General features: G+C 38.7%; 1 protein-coding gene across 2 annotated transcripts in view; it reads right to left on the bottom strand.

Annotated features, from left to right (window-relative positions):
* The window catches only part of LOC149818879 (Thioredoxin superfamily protein), a 56,051-nt gene extending 34,169 nt beyond the window's left edge, over window positions 1-21,882 (bottom strand). For both annotated transcript variants that reach the window (XM_089984090.1, XM_089984091.1), the window contains exons 1-5: window positions 21,744-21,882; window positions 18,470-18,631; window positions 18,265-18,387; window positions 18,134-18,177; window positions 17,916-18,041 (exon numbers count right to left, since the gene is read on the bottom strand). In XM_089984090.1, coding sequence (XP_089840216.1) covers window positions 17,916-18,041; window positions 18,134-18,177; window positions 18,265-18,387; window positions 18,470-18,613 — 437 coding nt within the window. In that variant the 5' untranslated portion in view covers window positions 18,614-18,631; window positions 21,744-21,882. The remainder of the gene's footprint in view (window positions 1-17,915; window positions 18,042-18,133; window positions 18,178-18,264; window positions 18,388-18,469; window positions 18,632-21,743) is intronic.
* Window positions 21,883-22,756: the final 874 nt, after the last annotated feature.

Below are 22,756 nucleotides of genomic sequence, written 5' to 3'. Positions count from 1 at the left end.
AGGACCCCATACACCCGAATGTACTAATTCAAAAGGTCGTGTAGAAATAAAAGTTCTTTGAGGAAAGGAAATAGCTTTTATTTTTCCAAAAATACAATCTTTACAAGATAACTTTTTTTATTACATGTATTTTCCAAAAAAAGAAAGAAATACATTTTCGAAAAGCTAGAATGCCCAAGTCTCTTATCCCAAATATCAACACTTTTATCATATACAAAATTACAAAATGACTTTGGTGGAAGGGACAAAAAATCCATAAAGTAAAGATCGTTCTTCCTATGGCTTTGCCCAATCAGCTTTCTTGACTGGAGATCCTGCACAGTGCAATCTTTAGATGAGAAAAAAAAATTGTAACCATGATAAAAAATTTGAGAGACGAAAAAAAAGTTAAATTTAATTTTGAAACCACCCTTATTTTTGGAACAAGAAATTTTTGAGAATTCATTGAATCAAGTGTTCCAATACTTTCTATTTTTAAAGAAGTTTCATCGGTCGTTTAGACATAAGATGAAGTAAAATTAATATAAACTTTGGAAATCACATTTTTATGAGATGTCATATGAAATGAAGCACCTGAATCAAGAATCCACATACCTGAAGAAGATGAAGAAGATGCAATAGTGGCACCCGAAGTAGAGGATGATTTGAGAAGTTGAAGTTTCTTCGATATTTGGTTAAGTGTGTCCTTAATATCTTCTCCATTTTTGCTTGCTTCTTCTTTCTTATGTGTGATTTCTCCAACAGAAGTAATTTTACCTTGAAGCTTTGGACATACTAGTCTAATGTATCCTGGTTCATTATAATGGCGACAAATAACACCCTTCCTATATCGACTATCATAGTTTGACTCATTACTATAGTCATCTTGTTTTACAAAATGGGGTAGTTTATAGGTTTTTATATTGGAACCCGACCTAGTAACAACCAAAACATCATCATTCTTATTGGTAATGCCAAGACGAGTTTTTTCTTGACACACCTTGGCAAGAGCAGCTTCAAGAGGCATAGCTTTGGTTCTATGAAGAAGAGAAGACCTCACTTGTTCAAATTCTTGTAAAACCCGTCAAAAAAAATTGATCCAGACCCGACCCGAGGCCACCCCCCCCCCTCGTGCTTATAAAATGAAACGAGGGGTTTTCGATACGAAACCCTCTCCCCCTCCGTTGCTCTCTCGTTTCTCTCGGTACCCTGACTCCCTCTCCCCTCTCACATCGCGTTGGCAATCTCACCACCACCGACGACCTCCCGTCCGGCAGCCCTCAGGTGACCTCCCCTCACCTCTCCTGTCTTCTGTTGACGGGATCGGCACAGGCGACCCCGACCCGAGCTCCCTTCCGGAAATCCAAGGTCGGCAGCCCAGGTGCACACCCCTCTGCCGCCTCCTCTTCCCCTTTTCTTTTCTTCTTCCTTCCGTCGACCGACAGGGGCAAAAGACCCTGCCTGCCGGTCTTTTACGACAGAAAATGGTCGTCCGGCAGGGGCTTTAGCCCCTGCCACTTTGCCGACAGGTCGGCAGGGGTAAAACCCCTACCGCCTGTGAGAAAGGTCCTGGCAGAGGGTTTGGGGCCCCTGCCTTTTCTTTCACCAGGGAGGGTCGAACCCCCTCCCTGACTCCTTTTTTCACATGGAGGGTCGAGCCCCTCCCTGTTTTCCTATTTTGATGCATAGGGGAGGGTTCGACCCTCCCTACCTCTGTTTGTCGCAGGGAAGGGCTCGAGCCCTCCCTGCCTTCGAGATACGTAGGGGAGGGGATCCTCCCTGCCTTCGTAGTACGTAGGAGGAGGGGTTGAGCCCCCTCCTCTGGCCCTTTGATGTTAGGGGAGGGGTCGAGCCCCTCCCTGCTTGTCTTTTACACAGGGGGAGGGGTCGAGCCCCTCCCTGCTTGTCTATTGCACAGGGAAGGGGTCGACCCCTCCCTACTTCTGTGTTTCGCTGGGAAGGGGCTGAGTTCCTCCCTCTATTGGTCAGGAGAGGGGTCGAGCCCCCCTCCCTGCACCCTCGTTGTTCAGGGGAGGGTTGTGACCCTCCCTGCACCCTCGTTGTTAAGGGGAGGGGTCGAGCCCCCTCCCTGATCCCTCTTCTCTGGCGTCTGGCGTTAGGCAGGGGCTTCGCCCCCTGCCTGTTTGCGTGTTTGTCAAGCAGGGGCCAAGCCCCTGCCTCTTTGCGTATTTAGCAGGTAGGGGCGAAGCCTCCTTCCTCCCCTTTGTGGCTAGCGGGCAAGGGCCTCGTTCCTGCCTCTTTGCTCCTTCGGCAAGCAGAGCAAAGCCCCTGCCTCCCTCGTTGCCTTCATCAAGCAGGGGTGCAACCCCTGCCTCTCTCTGAACCATCGACAAACAGGGGTGCAGCCCCTTGCCTCCCTGTTTCTCGCTGACAGCAGGGGCTCGTAGCCCCTGCCCCTGCCTCTTTCACGACAAAATAGCAGCAGTGCCCCTGTCCTTTCTATTTTCGATTAAGATAGCATGTTGACTTCTCGCTTTTGCAGCTCGTACGACGGATTCCGCTCACGCCCCACGACCCGAGCCGTCAATCGCTTAGACCCGCAGACGCCGGCAAGCTCGCAACTCCTCAAGGTAGGGAAATATTGCACAGAGGACTTGGACAATTGAATTGAGTTCAATTAAATAAATACATATATATTTATATGAGTACGCAGTTAACTCAAGGACACGGTTTCGCGATCCTTGTCCTTTACTTTCTCTCATGTCTTTCCTTTGTCGTCGAGCTTTGCGCTCAGGCTTTGCGTTTGCACTCCTGCTTTCAGTCTTTACTTTGTCGTCGTGCTTTGCGCCCAACTCCTGCTTTTGCAAATGTTTCGTTATTGTCTTGCCATTGCAGATGACGCTCAAGTTTTCGTTCATTGCATATTCTATAAAAGGGCATCCTCGTAGAGGATGCAAAGGCATTTACCACTTTTTCTCTTGCGACAAGAGTTGAGTCGGGGGCTCAACAATACATCCTCGACTAAGGAGAGGGATCCCTAACAAGAATCCTGGCTTTTCGAGTGAACAGTCCTGTAAAGTAGACTTGAGAATTTAGGGAGCTGCGCAAAAGCATCAAAGACTGCCCAAATCGAAGTGTTTGGAAGAATGTGCTTGTCTATTTCAGTTCGTGCATCTGACACATCTCGGGTAACCCCGAATTGGGGCTCGAATGAACTTTTTGGCGGGGGGTCTGTTGAGAAACCCGTATCCCGTTTATCGAGGCTAGTATCGAGTCATGCAAAGCATGCAAATACTACGATAGTGTAAAAGTATCTTTAACAAGATACTATAGTCGATGGAACGATATAAATGTGTAAACATACACACACCAAGAACACTTGGAACACTTGTATAACGACCCCAATCCATACCCTTTAAAAATGCGGAATATATTTTTTTTTTCTAAGAGTCGCAGAAACCTTCCCAGAGATCTGGGGTCCTCACAGTTCCACTTTCCATTGGATAGCCCATCCACCACAAACGAAGTTGCAATTATCATCCTTATAAACCAACTAAAACTCTTTTATTAATGAGTAAGAAAATTTCAAAGACAAGGTTTTCTTCAACTGAAAGTAAAGTAACAATTGCAGAAATTAAAAGAACTAAAAGACAAAAGAAAGAGCCACTATATCCTCTACTGAAGTTGACAAGCCAAGTATAACTCATCAATCCCCAGATGCATGTCCAACTTCACTGTTCACCATTACCTGTGAAAAACCAACAAAGTAGGGTGTCAGAACCGAAATTCTGAGCACAGCTACTTCTAAAGAAAACAAGTGAGAGAAAGAACATGGATAAGATTTCATGTAGTGATTTGAGTGAGTACAGATATAAAATTGGCAACATTTAAATATCTATAACTACCAACAATTGCATGTGCTCATCAGTCAAGAATAGTAAAACAATACATATATCAGGAACTAAATAATTAAACCTTGCAGCATGATTTCAAGAAGTAAATCATATGCTACTACCAAATCATGTCATGATATCAAGAATGATTCAAACATGCACGATTTAATGCATAACCGAAAAATGCATGATTATGTGCAATGCATGATTTCTTCTGTTATCTTTCATTTATGTTTCATCTTTCCTTATGCATGCCCTATTAAATGCATACATCTTTAAGTTCCTCTTTTTAATTATCGTGGCCCGCGGATACACCAAACGGGTACAAACCCCGAGGTCAAGTAGGTTCCCAGGGTAGCTTAACACACAATTTGTATTTTATTACTGGGTTCCAACTTAGCCCTCGACCGATATCAGGAAATAGCACCATCCATCGGAACATTAGACCTCAACATCTAATGTCGGGGACACAAGGGACACCCCACGCCCACAAGTGTCACTTCCTTGGTACCATAAACTCACAGCTGTGACTAACACACCACTCCCGGGTAAAGTGCCGGACTCTCCCTAAAACCGTGGCCAAGAGAAGAACCTCAATATCGGGTTCAGGGGCAACAACGCACACGGAGTTTTTGTATCCTCACAGTCTCCCCAAGACCGGATATCCAAGATTCTCATACTCCAGATGAGATATCTCAGAATGTATATTACATTGTTCTTATTCATTATATTTTTATTTAATTCCATTCTTTAAGTTTGCAACACAATATACAAAAGTAAAGTGAAAACCCGCATCCTCCCTTGCAGGGACCCATTCGGGACTCCAGCCCGTATAAACCACTAGAACAGTGTAGTAATGTGCCAAACCATCTTATGCGGTTCAAGTGATGCAGTTAAAAACATATGTGAAAACAAACCAAACCCACGGCTCTCCAGGCCGATGATGGTCCAATTTGGCCATCGAGGCATCACATCTCAACACAAAAGTAGTGTTTTATTTATAACACTAAGCCAAAATGCCAAAAGCATAATGCACTCATGTGATCATAAACCTATGCATGTCATAGTTCATTCATATGCATTTTCAATATGTGTGTTACCTACATCACATATGGGTATTAACCAATCCATGGTTTCTTTAAGTGTATGAGTGTACATGTGCAATTTCACATATAAATCAAGTGTACATGTTAAAGAAGAATTAGTAATAATTGAATCATGCTCACACTCATGAATACCATAATCATAACAGTCAAGTGAAAGCATAAACCTCCACGACAAGTGTTTCCAAATGCACATCCATATGTGCCAATATAACCATGGTCATGAAACAACAACATTCACAAGCATGGTTTCAAAGATTCATGTGCAAGGATTCACTTATTTATACTAAAATGCATGTTGTCATTCCTTGATTGATTTTATTATATCATGTGAACACCCATGTATGTAGATTCAAGAAATAAAACATTACTTCCATGATTGCTCATGCCCATGCAAACAACTAGACAACGATATCCCAATCAAGCACAACAAATCAAGTCTAAGCATATTAGCATTTTCATTCGCCTGTATGCAAAGAGCCAGGTCTAACACGATTAGCTAGTATTTCTGAAAAATTAAAGTGCTAAGCTAATCTTCCATATGAGTCATACTATACATGAACAAGGATTCAATCGACCTGTCATTTGTCCACAAGCATGGACAGTTAAGGAAATGGCATTTACCATATTTTCTTTTATAAAAATATAGTCCAGCACCATTCGGCTGGGCTTGGCAGGGTTCCACCCAAATTTCAGTATCATACAATAATTTTCATGCATGAGTATTTCCATCAACCTATCATGATGAGTATGATTAACAAAGAATCAACCATTATGAGTGCCAATACATGCCTACCCAGAAGGAAGTGTTACGTATATATGTTGAGATAACCTGTGACAAAAAAAATTTAAAACAGCATATGTACATATCTTGTACAAGTGGAAAGGAAATGTACTTATATATATAGATATATATATATTGCTCCATTACGACACATTTTCTCTAATAAGAATATAACTCGTATTTACATGGCACCACCATGGTTCACCTGAACCGCAAGCTCGAATAAGAACTTATTTTACTAAAATCATAAGTAACTTAAACTCAACAAATGTTGTGCTTGAACTTGACACCAATAAGTTTTTGTCATTACAACTAATCAAAACTAACACAGAACTTAACACTGAAATCAATTATTTTGCTAATTCATATACGGGAACAAGTCTCACATATTAAATCTGAAACAAAGGTAATATAGGAACTTAGTTCAAATTACAGGAATCAAAAGCAGCTACCTTCACCAAGACTTAGCTAAACAGTTTCCTTTGATAAATAAACCCAGTCTATTTCAAAACAGAATTTTATTTCTGTAATATACTTAACAGGACATCACTGTAACCTGGAATATATGTAACAGGATTTGATTTTCATCCAATATGTTGAAAAACAGAGATCATAAACTAAATCCTAAACTTACATTGTATAAAAAAAACTGTAAACACCAATGATGTAGAGTACAACACATGTGATTGGTCTTCATATGCAAGAGATGACATCACAAAATATATCTAACTATGGATCCATCCTTAAGAACATCAGTTCATTCAATTATACCTATCAATTTATTCTACATGAGCCAACCGTCGGGCATCAAACATGTGGGTGATCTAGAGCATGGTTTTAAGACTCATCAGATTCAAATCAATGAAATGGGTACATGAATGAGCACAGGATCAGTTTTGTATATCCAATTTTTCAACACCTATCCAAAACATCGATTCTCATGAAATCAACAATGCCTGTGAATCATCTTAAATCAATCGATGCCTAGCATAAACCAACAACTCATGAAACTATTACCAATTTATTTCCTAAATAAAACTCAAGATTTCTGTAGCAAATAACGTTGAAACTGGGCATCCTACTGAAACAAAAATTTAATTGAACCAAGATACAGATTCTTTCATATGGTTTAACACCCAAAATAAACAGATTCCGCTTACCTCAGTCACTTCAGTATTTAGGTTATCGGTTTCTAAAACAGAAATCCCCCAATCTTGGGGTTATCCATTTCAAGGAATCGGAAACCCCCACGACTGGGGCTAATCCGATGCCACAGTCGAACCCCAAATCGTTTGGGCTAGGGATTTTTTTTGCAAAATAGGGTTAGGCAAGAATATCCCCAAATCGATTTGGGCTGGACTTAGCTTCAGTTTAGGGTTAGGTACAGTAAATCTCCAAATCGTTTGGGTTTTCGAAATGGGGTAAACAACCTAATCCCCAAATCCTCCCCTCAATCCCCTCATGGAATCGAACCTATGTTCGATTCCTCACCCCGATTCCAAGGAGCACCGTACCTTTTGAAGAGTTTTCCGGCGATCGGAGGCTGGAATCGTGGCTGACGCACCTCACTGCTGTCGTGGCCTTCGGTGGTGGCTGGTGGCCAAAGCTCCACTCACGGCTGTTGTCGTGGTTGTTGGTGGCCGAATCTCGCCGGCGACCTCCTCTCCTCCGGCGCACGCACATAGACAGAGAGAGCGAGACGAGGGAGAGAGATGAGGCTGAGTGAAGAGAGATGGGGGACTGAGTGGAGAGAGAGGCGAGGGATGGGAAACCCCTAACTCCCCATCCTCCCTTTTATCAGCCCCCCTCCATGCCGTGATGGGGGGGAGGTCGGTTACGCCCTGCGTAACCCCCCCTTCCCCAACTTTCCTTTTTCTGTTACAACAAGATCGGGCAACCCTTATCGGGTTGCCCTTTTCTTTTAAAAAGGGTTGTTATATGGGGTGGGGCTCGGGTCCGAACTCGGGACCCGTAACCCGGCCCCAAAACAAATATGGATTCACAAGTGGATCCAAATGGATCCACTGTGGATCCTCGGATAAATTTTAAAAACTTAAAAATTTTATTTATTTTGAATCTCACATTTTACATAAAATTTTAACCCCAAAAAAAAATATGGATCCGCAAGTTGGATCCAAGTGGATCCACGAATTCGCTTAATATATACGTATATTTCTCTTTTATTACCAATATTAATATTATTTTAATATAACTCTATTATTCAAGCATAAATACCCCTTTATGGGTCCTGGATCTGCAATTTGGATCTAGGCCCAATTTGCATATTTTTAAAATATTTTGCAACAAAAATTTTCGGGTTTTACAACTTGTGCACAAAAAGCACAAAATACGAAATCACAAATGTGCAAATGCACTCATAAGTTGCATAAAAAATAAAAAGGTTGGGCAATAAACCCCAACACCCTTGAGAGAAATACAAGAGGGAGTGCCCATCTTTATAGGGATTTAGGAGACCTTGGAGGGGGGCTCCACATAGTCGTTGGAGCCCCTCCAACGGTCACATTTGTGACCGTTGGAGGGGTCCAACGACTAGTGTGTTGGGCCCCTCCCAAGGGAGTACAATGCATTAAATTAAAAGAAAAAGAAATAAAGAAAAAGAAAAAGAAAAAGAAAAAGGGAAAATACAAAAACATATTCTCGAAAAAGAATATGTGTAAAATTCCTAAACTACCCCTAATAGGAATATATATATTTTATATATATAATTGGTAAATACATATACATATATTAAATATATGTATATGTATTACCTTATATATATAAAATATATATACGAAATTACAAGTTTGATTACATAATTTAACACCCCCCCTCAAACTTAGGGCAAGATGACCGATAGTTTGCCAAGAAGGAAGTTGAACCGCGGAGCGCACAAGGTTTTAGTAAAGAAATCTGCCAACTGATATTCGGACGTGACATAAGAGAGATCAATAACTCCTCGGAGATATGCTTCACGAACATAGTGACAGTCCATTTCGATGTGTTTAGTCCGCTCATGAAAGGTGTGATTCTTTGCAATATAGATTGCACTCTTGTTGTCGCAGCACAGCTTGGTGGGTCCTTCAATTGTGATCCCCATGTCTTCTAGCAATTGGTGAATCCAAACAATCTCCATGGTAGTAGTTGTCATGGCACGATATTCAACTTCAGTTGAGGAGAGCGACACATTTTGTTGCTTCTTGCATCTCCACGAAATTAGTGAGTCTCCTAAAAATACACAAAACCAGTGTAGTGACGGCTATTTGGGTCACCTTCCCAATCAGAATCAGTATAAGCAATCAATTTTAAATCGGATGAAGAGGACAGAAAAACTCCCTTATTTAGAGTACCCTTTATGTATCTTACGACTCGCAAGATGACACTCATGTGAACTGATGTAGGCGCATGCTGAAACTGACTTGCAGTATGGACTGTATGGGATATATCTGGTCTGGTAATACTCAGATACATCAAAGATCCTACAAGCTGTCTGTAGGGTGTAGGATCCGAAAGAGGAACCCCATCATCAATTTTCATTTTTGCCCCTACTACTGCAGGAGTTTCGCTAAGCTTCTCATCTATAATACCTGACCTGTCAATGATCTCAGAAGCAAGCTTAGTTTGAGATAAGAAGTAACCTCTAAGAGAGTATGCTACTTCAATCCCCAAAAAGTAAGTTAGAAAACCCAAATCAGACATTTCAAATTTATCTTTCAAGATAAACTTTATGCTTTTAACACAGTTAGAATCACTCCCAGTGATGAGCATGTCATCAACATATAATAATAAAATCACAATCCCTACATTGGATTTTCTAACAAATAGAGCAGTGTTTGTAAAGCAAGAAACAAATCCATTTTCGATCATTACAGAGTTAAACCTATCAAACCAGGCCTTGGGGGCTTGTTTTAGGCCATAAAGTGTTTTTTGAAGACGAAGCATTTTTCCCTTGGGAGTCTACATCCCAGGTGGAGCATCCATATAAACTTCTTCGTTTAAATCACTATTTAAAAAAACATTTTTAACATCCATTTGATAGATGTTCCATTTGTTGATAGAAGCAATGGTTATAAGACATCGGACAGTGATCATACGAGCTACAGGAGCAAAAGTTTCTTCATAGTCAATACCATACTCTTGACTATATCCTTTTGCAACCAAACGAGCTTTATATCTTTCAAGGGATCCGTCACTTTTAGTCTTTACCTTGAAGACCCATCTGCACCCTATTGTTTTCTTACCTTTAGGAAGATTTTGAAACTCCCAAGTTTTAGCTTTTCTCAGAGCTTCAAGTTCATTGTTCATTGCACTAATCCATTCAGGATACTTAAGTGCTTCTTCAAAATTTCTAGGTTCTATATAAGAATGAATGGCACTAAGACATGCTCTATATTTAGGTGAAAAAGAGTCATAGGAAATAAACCTAGAAGGAGTCTTTCTACTTCTTTCGGTTCTACGAGGAATTATTTCGTTCTGAGAAGCACTTGGACCAGTATCATCATATCTTTCAAGAGCACTTTTGAAGTTGTTTCGATCTCTATGAGTATAGGTGATAAGGTCTCTAGGTAACCCTTCATCAGCATGTTGATGTGATGAAGGGAGCAAAGGGACGTTTTCCTCAGTTTCAAATTAATTTAAGTTACCTTGATCTGACTCATCATCACTAGAGTCATCATCTTTATTCAGTAAATCAAATAGAAAAGAGTAGTCTATATTCTCATTATGAGATTCGCCACGTTCGAATCCACTAAGATTTTCCAAAAAACTCACATTTCTGGAAACATATAGTTTATCACTTTTGACATCATAACAACGAAAACCCTTTTAGGTTTCAGAATAGCCAAGAAAGGCACAAGGAATGGCCTTAGGAGAAAGTTTGTCATTTTTATCAATAAGAACAAAACATTTACATCCAAAGACCCTCAACCTGCTATAATCAGGTTCCTTCTCGAACAATTTTACAAAGGGAGAAATTTTGTCTAAATTTTTCGATGGAAGTCTGTTTATCAGATAGACAGAGGTAAGGTCTGCCTCAGCCCAGAGATTCTTTGGAATGTTTTATGAAATGAGTAAGTCCTAGTTGTTTCAATGATGTGCCTATGCTTTCGTTCGGCTAACCCATTTTGCTGGGGGGTTTTCGGACAAGATTTTTGATGAAGAATACTAAAATTTTCAAGATAACTTTTAATTCATTTGAGAGGTATTCTCCTCCAGAGTCGGACCTAAGGATTTTTAGGGATTGATTTAGAATCATCATATGAAAGCTTTTAAAAGTTGAGAAAACTTCATGTTTATGTTTAAGGAAATAAATCCAACAAAACCTAGTATAGTCATCCACAAAAATCACATAGTATGAAAATCCTCCTTTTGATATTACAGGAGCCGGACCCCATACATCAGAATGAACAATTTCAAAAGGTTTTGTCGTAAACATGGATCTATGAGAAAAAGGCAAACACTTCATTTTCCCAAGAATACATTCATTACATATAAAATCACTTTTACAAAGATGTTTAATAAAAGGCAAATAGGAGATTTTAACAATATTGGGATGACCCAATCTCTTATGCCATACATGAATATCTTTGTTTTGAACAACATTACAAAATTGACTCTTGGGAACTTGAAGAAAATCAACGTAGTAGAGGTCTCCTCTTCTAGAGCCTTCCCCAATCAATCTCCCGGACTGGCGATCCTGTATCCAACATTTATTAGAAGAGAATTTTATATCGCAACCATGGTCCGAGAGTTGGGAGACGGAAAGAAGATTTAAATTAAGTTTTGGGATAAGACGAATTTTTGGAACAAAAAAATCTTGTCTTTCAAAATTGCCTATTCCTTTAATCTTAAGAGGTGTTCCATCCGAGGTTGAGACAAAGGATGAAAGAGTATTTTTAGAAAAATTTGAAAGGGAGCAAGTACTTGAGGTCATGTGAAAGGATGCCCCGGAATCTAAAAGCCAAGATGTCTTACCGGGAGAAGAAGATGACATAGTGGCTCCGAAAATGCTTCCCTTGAGAAGAGGTTGCAAAGCATCTACGATTTGTTGAAGAGAAAGAGGCTCACTTGATGAAGGTCGTTCTTCCGCTTGGGATGCCATAGCCGTTGCAATAAATTTCTTCCATTTAGGGCATATAGGTTTGATATGTCCCGGTTCTTTACAAAAGTGGCAAGTCAACTTGCTATAGTCCCTCTTGCCATATCGATCATTTCCTCCTTGGTTCTTGAAATGAGGAGGTCTATAGGTCTTCACATTATTCCCCGGTCTTGACACGGCATTAACCAATTCACCATCTTCTTGAGCGGAAGAGGTAACAAGAATGCTAGGATTATTCTTGCTAATCCCCATACGGGTTTCTTCACCACTTAGCTTGGTGATAACATCTTCAAGGGAGGGAGATGTAAAAGCGGAGAGAAGAGAGGACCGAACTTGTTCAAATTCGGGTCTAATGCCGTTTAGAAAATTGAAGAATCGGTCTTCCTCAAGTTGTTTGTGCCTTAACTCGATAGCTTCTCCACTCCATTTTGGTTCAAGGATGGCAAGCTCGTCCCAAATAGAGGATAATTCGGCAAAGTACTCCTGAATGGTCATATCATTTTGTTGGAGGGTTAAAGCCCTCTTTTGGAGAAAGTACTTGTGAGATAAGTCTCTTGAAGTGTACATTTTCTCAAGATACAACCAAGCTTCGGAAGCTTTTTTAAATTTGATGATATTGGCGTTAATCTTGGTCTCAACGGATGAAAAAATCCAAGATAAGATCTTGAAGTTCTTAATTTCCCAATCATCATGCCTTTTTGAATATTCTTCAAGAGCCTTTAGTCTCTCATCCCCTTCAAGGATCTTAATATCCCCTTCTTCAATGATGGTGATTTTGGGTTCCGGTTCCGGTATTGAACCATGAATGTAACCCCAAGGCCCCTTTCCTTTAATATGGGCTTCCATATTACCGGCCCAAATATGATAGTTTGAGCCATTAAGCTTAAACCCAAGAGATAAATGGGAGTCTTTTTAGCCCATTAGAGAGGAAAGAAGACAAGAAATAATACGTACCTTAAGTATTTTCCGCGTCTTTCTTGATAAAAGAGGCTTCTAAAATATTGTCCGAAGAAGATGATCCACTTCAATCTCAAAAAGCTTGAAGGCACACTTTTCAAGATACTCAAACGGAGAAAAAACGCAATTACTTCTTCTTCAACGAGGCTCTGATACCATGTAAAAGTATCTTCAACAAGATACTATAGTCGATGGAACGATATAAATGTGTAAACATACACACACCAAGAACACTTGAAACACTTGTGCACAAAAAGCACAAAATACGAAATCACAAATGTGCAAATGCACTCATAAGTTGCATAAACAATAAAAAGGTTGGGCAATAAACCCCAACACCCTTGAGAGAAATACAAGAGGGAGTGCCCATCTTTATAGAGCTTTAGGAGACCTTGGAGGGGGGCTCCACATAGTCGTTGGAGCCCCTCCAACGGTCACAAATGTGACCGTTGGAGGGGTCCAACGACTAGTGTGTTGGGCCCCTCCCAAGGGAGTACAATGCATTAAATTAAAAGAAAAAGAAATAAAGAAAAAGAAAAAGAAAAAGGGAAAATACAAAAACATATTCTCGAAAAAGAATGTGTAAAATTCCTAAACTACCCCTAATAGGAATATATATATTTTATATATATAATTGGTAAATACATATACATATATTATATATATGTATATATATTACCTTATATATATATAATATATATACGAAATTACAAGTTTGATTACATAATTTAACAGATAGCGGATGAGATTATAGAAAATTACATGATATATGTTGGCACAAGTTGTTGACTGTTTCGAAAGATAAAGAATGTCAAAAGTAAAGTTTGAGAAACATTACATCTTTGTGAAACACTTCTGTTGAGGCTCCTATTAAGGAGTTATACCCCTTTCATCATAAAGTACGTGTAGACATGCACTGCAAGCTAGTACTGCGATGATCGGATGAGAAGGTCGAGCGACCTTGAACAGTGCTAAATGCACAATGTTGTAATCATATAAAATAATGATTGATCGCCTTCATCGGCAAGATGCTCGAGCGGTTGAAAGACCAGAGTATGTAGAATGGGTCGTTAGTTAAGCAACGCCTAACGCACCCATTCGCCTTTTGTTTCTATCAAGGGAGAGGATGGATCGGTATAAAAACTCCAATGGACAGTTTGTTAACAACCACTCCACGGGCAAAGATCTGGCCTCCCCAGTCATTGGAGTCAGGGGAAAGAAGACTATCAGACATTATCCTAGGTGGTAGATCCCATAGACTTCTGCAGAAGTTGGATACATTCGTTGCCAAGTAACTGCCTTTGGGGAATCCTCTCTCGGCTGAAAGTCATCCCCTTAGGAGCGGACTCAACTAGCTATTCGGGTTATTGAAAATACATAGAATAACAGACGCCTGAACTAGTCTCAGTTGTTTCTACGATTCGCGTTTGCGCGTACCCGCAGGCTAGTAATATCGAAACATAAGTTTGTTCACACTGATTGATGGGTCATAAGACTTGTTAGTTGTTGGGTAGTTCACAGCTTACGATCAAATGAATCGTCATGTTGCGTTTTGACAGTTGCATTGCTTATCTGTTTAAATGTTTATCTGCTTTAAACTGCTTAGCATGCTGAATTAAATGTACTTAATTCAGTTTCTTGTAGTCTCTCTTGTGCACCTAATAGTTTTTTGCGAAACTAATCCATTTTATGGGTACAGGTGATGATTAGGTACATCACAGGTGATGGCGAGATTGCGAGATGACTTTAAGATTTCTTTTTCCTGCTCTTAGCTCGCGTCCTGGATGTTTTTGGGTTTTGTCACGGATTTTTCTTGGGATATCCAAATTATGTACTATTGGGAACTCCTTTCAATGAAAGTGGCTTTTCCAAGTGTTTTGCAAGTAACATGTGAAGTGAGTTTTGGTTCTTTTAGCTAACGTGCCCAAAGTTGTTAGCTTGCCTTTCTGAATTCAACAAAAGAATCGTCTTCCGCTGATTACATAAACTCTGAAAGGAAAGAGATTTTTTCTATTCTCTTGATTGTTTTCTGAAAGGTTCGCAAGTTTGAAATTTTGGTGCGTTACAATTCCAGTCTTAGACTATGAAGGAATTGAAAAAAGTATTCATTTTCTATTTGCTCTCTTCTAATCTTAACATCTTTGAGAGCCGTTCATTTAGACTCAAGAAGTGCTAATTTGTCCTAAAGAGGAGACAAAATGCTAAAATAATCCTGAATACACATGTCACTTTGCTTAGCAGATCTAATTTTATCTTAACAAAAATATTATCTAGCAAGATCATTTTGGGTATACATACCCTTAAGAAAGAACCAAGCTTCAGTGGCTTTTCTTAGAAATGTTGGTACATATTTTTACATCAACATTGTTCATAAACCATGCCAAATTTTTGGCATGGTTACTTTCCCAATCATCTACCTTTATTTAATGTTCATTGATGGCTTTAACATGATCATCTCCAATAAGAGCTTTCTCAACACCTTCTTCAACCTTAATGAGCTTTAACGATAGTTCAAGAGAAGTTTTCATCACAAAGCCCCAAAGTTTTTTCCCTCTAAGATGTTTTTCCATGGTCGACACCCACATAAAGTAGTTGGATCCACTAAGTTTGAAGGAGAGCTCCATTCTTAATTCGTGCTCCATGATGAAAAAAGAAAAATAAAGATGAAGAAAGTGGTAGCACCTTTGTCAAAATTTTCAATCACCACAAGAAATATTTCAAAGATCAAGAGAACCCAATGGGCTCTGATATCAAGTAACAAAGTGCAAAAACACATACAAGTCCAAGAATGGACAATTACAAAGAAGATATACAAGCACACAAGTGCTAAAAAAAAGTTCACTAAGGGACAATGCTAAAAGCTAATAAAAAGTAAATATTATTGAGAAGAAATGGGAAAAGGAATACGCAATGTATGGGGATCTCTCCCCTATTTATATACAACAAATAGAGGGGAAGACCATTGGGAGTTCCCCTTCATAGAGTCGTTGGGGAGCTCCCAATGGTCATATTTATGACCGTTGGGGCCCCAACGACTCTATGGAGTGGGGGCCGCAATGTAAAGAAAAAGGTAAAAATAAAAGAAAAACAAGAAAAGAAACAAAAATAGTTGTTTCTAATAAACAACTATTAATATATGTAAAAAAACAAAAATGCCCTATTTTATTATATACTGTGTTCCTAAAATACCATTTATTAGTCTTCTTGTATTTTGTATTAATAAGGGTGTTTTAGTAAAGATGTATTTTAGTATAAAGTGAATATAAATAGTCACAATGAGGCATGATTTTCCCATATTGAGAATCGAGAGAGTTCAACACATACCTTTCTCTTGTCTTCTTTCTCTATGCAGGAACCTCAAAAACCTAAATCTAACAAAAGTAAGTATAAAACAAAGGATGCAGGAAATCGTAAGTTTTTAGATAACAAATATATGAATTTCAAATTCTTTGATGATAAGTCACTGCTACCTCAAGTCCATGAGATGCAGATCTTGGTTGATCAGATCAAGTTTGAAGGTATGAACTTTGATGAATCATTCCAGGTAGTTGTGATCATTGGTAGATTGCCTCCATCTTGGAAAGATTATCGAAATGAATTGAAACATAAGAATGAAGAGTTTACCTTAGAACAACTTCTTTAACATCTAAGAATCGAAGAGGAAGCTCAATCTCGAGATAAGAAAGATGAAATAAAAGAAGCTTGTGCTAAGGTAAACATGGTTGAACGTAAACCAAAGTTCAAACCCAGACTTAAGAACAAGAACAAGAAATCCAAATTCGAGAACGACAACACAAGAGAAAATTTCAAGGCAATAAAGCTAGTAAACCCGATGACAACCTGGTTGATGTAGTTAGTGAGATATTTATGATTAATTCGGATAAAGGGTGGTATGTGGATTCTGGATTGACGATCCATTCGTGCAACGATAGAAGTATGTTCAAAACATGTGATCCACAAGCATAGTTTTCCAAAACAACAATAGAACTCCCAAAATACACCAGAATCCTTCTCCAAACCCCTTGCTTCTTAGAATAAAAAATGATCCATAAGCATAGATTTCCAGTTGCTAACATTCACCGATAAAATCAGAATAGGTAGATGAATCAAAACTAGCCTCTATTTACCACCTCTTTAGAAAAAACTAAGAAAACCCCACTAAATCCAATACTGCTTTGATCACCCTAAATTTTGCCTGAATAGCTTTCTGAGTGCATACCTCAATCGACCCAGGCTGCATCATCCTTATTGCACTCGATGACATCAGTTCCATTGGATATGCAACTCTATGCAGGTCACGATAATCAGCAGATTAGAGTCTCTCTCTTCTCTAAAACTTGCTCTCAATCTTCTTTCCTAGATGAGATATGGCTCTGATACCATATTCAAGAAGTTAGAGAGATAATGATAGAGGGCAAGAATAAGAAAGAACTTCATTATGGTTAACAAAAGGAGTTCATCCATTTATCATGGGGGTTGACCCCTCTATACATTCCAAGGCAAACAAAAGAAAATTTAAAAAGATAAAAAATGCCCCTAATATAAATGATATGTACAATGAATGCTACTTAAGAAAGGGGCAGTATTGAAAAGGTAATACACTATATTACATAACTCTTAACAGTTCTAAGGAATAGGCCTATGCATGCCAAAATTCTGGTTGTATAATGTGAAACCAACAAAAATATATCAATATCACTATATTACATAACTCTTAACAGTTCTAAGGAATAGGCCTATGCATGCCAAAATTCTGGTTGCATAATGTGAAACCAACAAAAATATATCAATATCCTAAAATCTGAGTCATTTAATGAAGACTCATGTAACTTTTTACTATGGCCTATTAATCATCGTATGCCAAGAAAATGCCATCATTTCTAAGAACTAGTCTTCCTAACATGGCAGTTGCTAAGGAGAGATGAAGGCATAGATAGAATTGATTTTTTATTGCAATAATTGTTTGTGGATTTTACTGCTTCATATCATAGCAAGCATCCACATCAAATATTTGACAGAATTAATGTAATCCAACCAACAAAAGCATCTTTGCAACAATTATATAATATAAAAATTAACCTGCATGAGTCTTTGTAATGGCTATCATTGACAAGCACAAAAAGAACAGAAATTGCAGCTACCTGTCGCCTATATATTTTCCCTCACAAAAATAGCTAAGAAACAACTCTTCCACAAGAGCGTTCTGCTTATCAAGGCCTTGATGTCCAGAAAACTCTATTAGCCTGTGACTGTCAAGCGTACTCCCACTGGAATGTCAGTTAAACATGTTATGTTTACAGAAAGTCTGAATACAAAACTTTGCACAAGAAATAAGAAAATTTGAAGAAAATGCACTCACGTAAGTCCAGAAGTATCATATTCAAGTCCAAGATCCCGAAATATCTGCATGGCATGTTCATCAGCTCCATCTTGTATCCATACAAGGGAAATTACAGATATATTGTAGTAAAAAAATACATTGCAACAAACCTTGATCACATGAGACAGCCTTTGTTTTAATTGATCTTCCCCAAACTTCAGTTTGTAATACTCAGTTTTTTTTACACCTTCTTTAGGTGCAGAAGGGTTCAAAAGATATGGATGCCACTGGACCTGAAAATAACAGATTTTTTTCTAGTCAGGAAGTAGCCACCACAGAGATACCATATGGCTTACAAAATCAAAAGGCAAAGACCTCAAAAGCGTACAGATCCTTTGATGCGTTCATGGCTTTCTCTAGATTTTTCTTGCCCACAAAACACCATGGACAAACTGTATCAGAAATTATGTCTATCTTAATGAGCTTCTTTGATGAGTTTGAGATACCCAATTGAGCCATGCGATAGAGCCGATATATCTGCAGCCAAGAAAGATTTGAGGCATTTGACCATGTTTAAAACTAGCCCATGCTTTAAAGTCAAATGAAGTTTTCTTTCCACTATTAGTACTACCAGTATAACTACTGTTATTATTAAGCCCATCCAAAAAGGTTAGCAAAAAACACATGCATCAGAAAATATGTAACAAAAGAATCTATGAAGAAACTTAAGAAACACGGTCTTCTGATCAAGTGACAGTTTTAGTTGCCTTGTTCGGTTGAACCAGTATTGGTATGGATGACTATGATAAGTTGCCAATGTGGGGAAAGCAAAAGGGGCTAAATTGATCATGTCACCATACAAAATCATATAAGGCGATGATAATCACTATCCACTGAGGCTCTAGACCTGCCACTCAACCAAGTCAATTGAGATGAGCAAGTTCTACGATGGTGTTAAGAACCCTTGTCCGTTGGTATCTTTCCTTACACTTCAGAAGGAGAATAATAAAAAACAATAGAACAGAAAAAGTCGGTGAACTTTTTTGATTAGTTGATATCATATAAAATGGGCAAATTGGCCAGACACCACCAAATAATGTATGAGTTTAAATTTGTCAACATACAACAAAACTACAAAATAAATTGGATGACAAAGAATATATCAAAATAGTTGAAAAAAATGCGTAACCTTGTGAAGATTATCCTTACCACGGAGTAACATACAGATTCAATGAGTAGACCATAAAGAGCTCATGTTTGTTGACAAGATGTAGAATAGTAGTTAATGATTGACATATAGTGAGTCGATTGACTGTCTGAATCATGAACCAAGTTGATGCCAAAAATTAATTAAACTCCAATTAATCAATTTGATCAGATTTGACTTGCTGCAAAATACTTCAGGAAATGAGATGCTAGGCATGCCTTGTATCTCTGAGAAATCTTGCCTTATCATCTGCTTATGCACATTTTCCAGGTGCCGCTAAGAAATTTGTCATTATCCTTGCAGTTTATGATGAAAAACTAAGAAACATATTGGACTCTTTATTCTAAAGAAGTCACGACAAGTGCAACCGTGTAAATGACCAGCTTGCTTCCAAAGAAATAAAAATAAAATGACCAACTTGCTTCCAGTCGAAGTAAAAACAAAATGATGAATTACACAAACAAGAACAAGATGATGATGGCTTGAAGTGCATTTATAAGACTAGGTTAATAACAATTAAGGATTGTCGACAGAAAAACATTGTCTGCATTACAACAGAGCAAGGGCTGTATATGAAAAAAGTTCTATGGAATAATAGCTCTAGCTTATGGACGTCGGAGGTTAGAAACATGCCTCAGCTAATTTTTCAGCTTTCAGACATACTGAAAATGGGAGCATTTGATGAAACTATAAACTTGATTTTCATAAAGCTTAAGATAAAAATATAGCTGTATGCACCAGGACTGAAGCATGCATGAAAGCTTCAATTAACTTGTCACAAAAGGAATAGCTAACTAAACATGCTCGATGCATATTCCCCATGCTCTTGAGACCAACTGACACATCCTAAAACGAGAACATCCTCTTATAGAATCTAATGTACATTAATCTCAACAAGTCCAAATCTTCCCAACATTTAAAACATATTAATTATAATACACACATATCAGGCCAACACAATAATATCCTTATTCTCTACCTTCACAAATACCCATCTCCCTTGCTCCCACTCACTGTTCCTTAAACAGGAGTCCCATTAATATCACACCTACTGTGCCCACAAGGGCGTGGCACACCTGGCTAGGTGGGTCTTCTTAACGCATTCAAGTCAAAGGACATTGCGAGTTTGATACCCATGGTGTGCATCCCTTGCTGTGAGGTCGAAGCCAATGGGAAGCTATCGCCGGTGGTCCAAAGTACTCATGGAATTTTACATTGCGGACACTGAAACAGGACCACAGTGAATGTGGCACCCCTTGGACTGTAACGGGATGTCTGAAGACCATTTTGTGGTTTCTCGTAAAAAAAAAAATCACATCTACTGTCCATGTTGTGCTAGTCCCTGTTTGAAATCTAGCATCCATGTCTTAACCAACAGACCAGTTCAGGATAACTTGCAGTACATGATAGCCACTATTCCATCCTCAACCCCATTGTCTATACATGCTACAGTTTTATCCACACCCCCATCATTATTCTTCCACAAGTTTTTTAATTAGTAAAGATCAATCTAGAGGGGTTAAGATAACTGGCTGGTAAGTTCCCAAAATCATAACTGAAGGGTCCTGGGTTTGAATCTCACGAGGTTAGGATCCCCGTGTATGCCTATAAAAAAAAGAAAAGATAAATCCAGAAAAAAATTCACTATATTAATAATAACAGCCTTACACTATCGAGGAAATTACACAGAGAAATAATCCATTCTTTTTTAATTGTTCAACCCCAATAACGAACAGCGTGATACCATCATTTGAGTTGTACGTCTGTTAGGGCTTCTGCAGCTATGAACTTTGTACACTAACATACAAGTTTATTAACCTGTGCAATTGTTGGTTTAAAGATACGTTGGCAGCAACTCTACTTGTTGGTTGCATCTACTGCTATTCAAAAGTACAATTCCGTGGAGAATTTTCATCTCATCGAATCTATGGTTCAGCAAACTAATTGTCTCCCTGATAACCATTATATAACTCGTTCCATTGATTATAAATAGATGAAACTCAAAACAGTGATTTTCAAATGAAGTTAGCATCCAATAGCCCTGGCATCCAACCATTAAAGCAACAAGCGTACGGAGAATAAGAGTCAATCAGAGGAAAATACTCGAGTAAGGCAGGAAAAAAAGACAGTTTTTGAGATAGAATGGTTCACAGAATCTTCGTAAGCAATTCCAAGTAGCACCGTTCAAAATAATGAATGCCCATAAATTTATCGAGTGAGATAAAGCAAATAAAAAATACAAAAAAAAATAAAGATTAAAGGGAAAAACTAGATCTATAAATCATGGGTATCCAAGATTCTGCAATTTATTAAGCAAACCCAGGCACCAAAAAAACCTGTGCACAAATCAAACACTCATCGCCCAACAATTTGAGAAGTAAATACATCATTCAGAAAAAGAAAAATAACCAACAAAAAAGAAGGGAAAAGTTGGGTATTCACCTTCAACTTGGAATATTTAGGTTGGGAGCTACAGCTTGAAGAATTTTTGCTGTAGAGCCAAAAATGAAATGTAATGAAAATTTCCAAAAAGTTAGGTGAAGGTGTTTCTGTCGTGGGTTGGGCCTTTCCTGACCCTGGCGAGTACACCAATATAAATTTCTACGGAGAATGGATCCCATCTACCCTATATGCAATCTTTAGCCGTTCAACCAATGGCTACCCAAAGTCCACATTCTCACCTAGATGTGGACTGATCCTTGTCATCCAAATGCATCAGTTATACGGTTTAGCAAGGTTGTTAAATGCGATGAGGCCAAGCGAGGCGTGGAGCATGTTACGAAGCGAGGGGTTGATTAAAATAATAAAATATATAATATTAATAAAAATAATGAAAATTTTAAATAAAAACTACTAATTTGCTTTTAGTTATTTTAGTACAAAATCATAAGAAAATAAAGATTCATCACCATCCGCCATTAACTGATCGGGGCCGAACAGGGAGGTGACGTCAGAATCGACCTTGAATGAGACAATGTTTGCAGCGTTTTTCAAAAACTGCTCGCCGATGAGAAACCACGTGCCGCGGTACTCAAAGAGGAAGAGGAGAGTGTACCAAATTATGCATTGGAAGACGACGATCTGTAGTCTGTACCATGAGGCCACCGACAAACCCTCACTGGCTACATCTGATCTTGAGAGCAATTTTTCCATGTATATATAAAAAAAGGCTGCCAACAGACCCATGAGGCCGCCGACAGACCCGCCCTGCCCTTCAAAAGTTTTTTTTTTTTAATTAAAACTTATACATGTAAGCCAGACGCATATAAGTTTTAATTAAAACTTATACATTCGTTGAGGAGGCAGCACTTTAGGTACTGAGTGTGCGCCTCAATACCTTGAGTGTGCGCCTCGCCTGCGTACCCTTCAAGTACTGAGGGGTAAGCCTCTCACAACACTGCCGTTTAGGATCGACATGGATACTCTTTTCATACAAGTATCATTCTTGTAAATGA

This window comes from Nuphar pumila, chromosome 13, assembly GCF_984573655.1.
Source record: "Nuphar pumila chromosome 13, dmNupPumi1.hap1.1, whole genome shotgun sequence".
Classification (NCBI taxonomy): domain Eukaryota; kingdom Viridiplantae; phylum Streptophyta; class Magnoliopsida; order Nymphaeales; family Nymphaeaceae; genus Nuphar; species Nuphar pumila.
This window is presented reverse-complemented; position numbering and strand designations above follow the sequence as displayed.